At 42.2% G+C, this 4,465-nt stretch overlaps 1 protein-coding gene across 1 annotated transcript in view; it reads left to right on the top strand.

The window, feature by feature from the left end:
* The first annotated feature begins 3,794 nt into the window (after positions 1-3,794).
* SPATA18 (spermatogenesis associated 18) overlaps positions 3,795-4,465 on the top strand; it is a 26,234-nt gene continuing 25,563 nt past the window's right edge. Inside the window, exon 1 of the mRNA XM_073608455.1 lies at positions 3,795-4,077. Within this exon, the coding sequence (XP_073464556.1) occupies positions 3,991-4,077 (87 nt within the window). The 5' untranslated portion in view covers positions 3,795-3,990. The remainder of the gene's footprint in view (positions 4,078-4,465) is intronic.

The raw sequence follows: 4,465 nt of genomic DNA, 5'->3' as shown, positions 1-4,465 counted from the left end.
GAGGCAAATCTAACTCCCCTAACGAGAAATTCACTAAATTTACCTATCAGATGGTAGATCATAAATCTACCAGTGCTACGGGTGCATATCTTGAGTTCTTAAACTGCTGAAAATAAAAGAGAGTGGTAAACTAAGTTACCATGATCTGAGTGACCGGAGGTTGTCCGCCCATTAAGGCACTACAGAATGCTCTGGTAACTTGTAAATTCATCTTGGTTGTGCCTACAGCTGTCTCCACTGTGAGTGGAAGGGAACAGAAAGGCTTAGCTAAGCTTAGTGGAGGCACACTTCTTGAAAAGTGGCAGGTGAGAGAGCTGGCTCCCAGTCAGCCATCTTGTAACAGGATGGGTTGTTGTTCTGGTGTGGTGTGTCAGGACAAGTCTGATCATTGGAGGAGAGCAGGCTGACTTCCCAGCACAGCTAGAGAATTCACTCTCACTCTTGTGCTCTCATGCCTAGTGTGGTCAGTTTTTAATAGGAAAGCAGAGGGACTGTTAGGAACACCATGGATTTCACACAAAGGAAGCAATACAAAGAGAACAGAATACGTCTTACAAGTACATGGTACAGCGGGCACATATCAAGAATATGAAATGTTGGGTTGACATACTCTTTAATTCTATTAAATGTGTTAGCCATCTGTTTCTTTGAAAAAGGAAATTACTATAAACTCGACTATTTTTAAGTTTTATTAGTGAGCATACAAAATGTATGTTGTAAATTCACCAGTGGATTATATGTGGTTCACCATTTTGTTATGCATATAAATAACACAGGTGTTCTAATAATTTTTGTTTTTTTTTGTATAATTTTTGAGTGCCATCATTTAAAGCCTTGTTCTTACATCAAATTATTGGTTATATGAATATGGTATGGTAGCACTACAAGTGGCTATACTATCCTATACTATATTAGCAAAAGAGATCTCATCTGCCTGTTTTCCCCATTTTAATGAAACAAAACACATTTGGAGTATTGTTATCTGTGTGTATGGGCTACCTTTTCTCTTAGGTTGACACATTCCCTTGTCAGTGGGTGACCAGTTAACTTAGGGCCCACCAACAAACACAAGATTGTTACCTGGATTTATTCCCTGCCAAGCAGGGAATAAAATCCATGACTTCCCTTAGTAAAAGCACCAATCACAGTACACACAAACACTGGCTAGGCACACATTTAACCCTTTGAATGCCCCTGATGTTTAACCTCTTCACAGCCAGTGTCATTAGTACAGTGGCAGTGCATATTTTTAGCACTGATCACTGTATTGGTGTCTCTGGTTCGCACAAAGTGTCAGCTAGTGTCCAAATGTCTGCCGCAATATCACAGTCGCTGATCGCCGTCATTACTAGTAAAAATAAATAAAAAATTCCAGATAATATCCCATAGATTGTTGACACTATAACTTTTAGGCAAACCGATCAATATACACTTGCACTGTATACACTACATTGTGATTTTTTTTTTACCAAAGCATGTAGCAGAATACATAGTTTTGATTTTTTACATATGTTTTATAGCAGAAAGTAAAAAATATTATTTTTTTTTTTCAAAATTGTTGGTCTTTGTTTATAGCCCAAAAAAATAAAAACCACAGAGGTGATCAAATACCACCAAAAGAAAGCTCTATTTGTGGGAAAAAAAGAACATACATTTTATTTGGGTACAGCGTTGCATTACCACACAATTGTCAGTTAAAATAACGCAGTGCCATATCGCAAAAAATGGCCTGTCATGAATGGGGGTACGTTTTCCAGAGGTCAAGTAGTTAAACCTGGAAGTGCCCAACAGCTTTTATGGAAAAAAGCCAGGAACTTCCAGCAGGCTATGCTGCAGTTAATATTTAAATGTCCACTCTATGCAGCTTAGCTGCAATATGTAGGTGGAGTTTGTGTAGCTGCGGCTTGAGTGTGGGCGGGGACACAGGGGGCCCTGTGATCTCCTATTGCCCCGAGGCTCCATGAGTTGTCAGTCCGTGCCTGGTATGGGCTGCTCAATCTAAAATGCTGGGCCTATTATTTGTCCCAGTCCGGGCCTGCCTGTCAATCATATATACCTGCATAAGTGCAGCTCAGAGTACAATTTCGGCATCCACATGTGTGGAAGTGATGTCATCTCGGCCTGGGCAATCAACTTGACCGAAGATTGGAACCCGGAAAAAGACTCATTGGCCGATCAAGAAGGTCTGGTACACCACTGCAGTGAAAGTGAATATAAATGTCATGGATGCAAGACTTTTATATGAATGGAGGATGGGGTACAGCAAACAACCCACTGTAATATCTGTACTACAGCCAGAATTGGAAATCCCAGCGTGGAGACTGTGGGCTGAATACCAGTAAGGAATTTAAAGGAGCAGTATGGGTTTATTAAAACATAAACATTCATACTCACCTCTATGCTGCAGCATCTCTAAGGCCAAGAACTGAGTGATCACATGACCGCTGATTGCTCAGTTCTTGGTCTGCTTGGTGACTGCCAGTCACTGGCTCCCCACTCTGCTCCTCCAGTGCTCACTGGAGCGCCGGACTGTGGGAGGGGATGGACACAGCTGACTCTGGCTCTCAGCTGTGCACTAAAATCTGGAGCCAGCTATCAATAACGCAGCTGGGTGGATCCCAACCATATTGTTAGGATCCTTCCAGAGCAAGAAGTGGCTGTGCCACTTCAGCTGACAGCAGGCAATAGCATGCAATGGGTCACAGGAGAGCAAAAGTAAGTGCACTCCTGGGACCAGGGCCGGGACAAGGGGTGGGCAGTAGGGATGGCTGCCCTGGGCACTGTGGTATCAAGTAATTTGGGGGGGGGTCGCCACAAGGAGATTGGGGAGGAGGGATTCGTATTGGAAGGGGGGGGGGCAAGGGGGTAAGTATTGTTCTAGGAGGGGGAAATTGGGGGGGGGGTGCTAAGAGTGTTGCTTTAGGGGGACCTGTGTTGGGAGGGGGGACGGGGAGAAGAAGATTCATGCTAGGAAGGATGATTTGTCCTGGGAGTGGGATTTTAGAGTAGGGGGGGGGGGGGGATGTGTACTAGGAGGATTATTTTTAGGGGTAGAGGATTTGTCCTAGGAAGGGTGATTTTTTTTTGGGGGGGGGGAGATTTGGGGGATGGAGGGGGTGCAGATTTTTACCGGGAGGGTGGATTTCAGCAGGGGGGTGGATTAGTACTGGGAGGAAGGGGAATTTATGCTTAGGAGGTAGCATGCAGATTAGTGCTGAGTTTTTTTTTATTTTCCTGACACATAATGCTCATACATCTTGGGGGGGGCACAGTTTGGCATGTTCACCCTGGGCTCTAGATGACCTTGTCCCACTGCCTGTGACCCACAAGAGAAGCATGGCCAAAAAAGCTTTTACAATACTTTTCTTTTAAGGAATGCTGCAGCAGCCAGAGGTGGGGAAAACATCATTAGAGCTAACTTCTTTTTTATTGTGCAAATGTACAAAAAATCGTTTTGGGATGGAGTTTAGCTTTAATAAAAAATAAAAAAAATCATGCTTTTAAAAATGCACACTGCTTGTAATAGTTTTCCCTTTCTCTGATCTGCATGTGTGATCCAGAATCCATGATCCATGGTAAGCCTGTCTTGCACAGCAGAGATTTAATTCCCCATGAATGTTGTACAACCAGTAAATCCTCCAAGCCTTAGAACCAGTTTGTCCTGCCTGGTGCACCATCTACAGCCTGGTGCCATCAGTCCATGAATAATTGTCACATCACACAGCCCTCATCCCTCCAGCCTGTGACTTTGTAAGGGGTGGGGGTGGCAGCCAAGAAGGAGGGGGTGAGCCTAGAAATGGGCAGGAGGCAGGCTGGAGGAAACCGTTGCTACAACTAAAAGGAGAAAAAAAGAGGCAAAGACTCCGGCGTCCCTAACACCCGTCCAAGCTGATTGAAGACCTCGCCCCGTCTATATAAGAGGTCAGCTTCCCTACTGAACTATTATAATCCAGACAGCATCCTCTGTGTGCACCATCACCACCACCGGCCATGGCAGACACCCTGCGGAGGATGACCAACACTGAGACCTGCAAACTGCTGCAGGACAAGCTAGAGGACTGGTACAAGGACTATCATGTGAGTACACATAGGACTGATGAATATTGTAGTGTCATGTGTGTACAGAATATGGAAGACATACTGAAGAAACAAATGAGACCATCACATCACTTTGTGCATAAAAAACCTCATCATAGACATATATATATATATATATATATATATATATATATATATATATATATATATATGTATGTATATATATATATATATATATATATATATATATATATATATATATATATATGTGTATGTATATATGTATATGTATATATATATATATTATATATATATATATATATATATATATATATATATATATATATAAATGTCTTATCATAGACATTTAAAGTCTGATCAGAGACATATATTTCATAAAATCTGATAATGCACATTTATATAGATA

The sequence above is a fragment of the Aquarana catesbeiana genome, linkage group LG01 (assembly GCF_042186555.1).
Source record: "Aquarana catesbeiana isolate 2022-GZ linkage group LG01, ASM4218655v1, whole genome shotgun sequence".
NCBI classification, from domain to species: Eukaryota; Metazoa; Chordata; class Amphibia; order Anura; family Ranidae; genus Aquarana; species Aquarana catesbeiana.
Note: the sequence above shows the minus strand (reverse complement) of the source record. Positions and strands in the feature narration are given on the sequence as shown.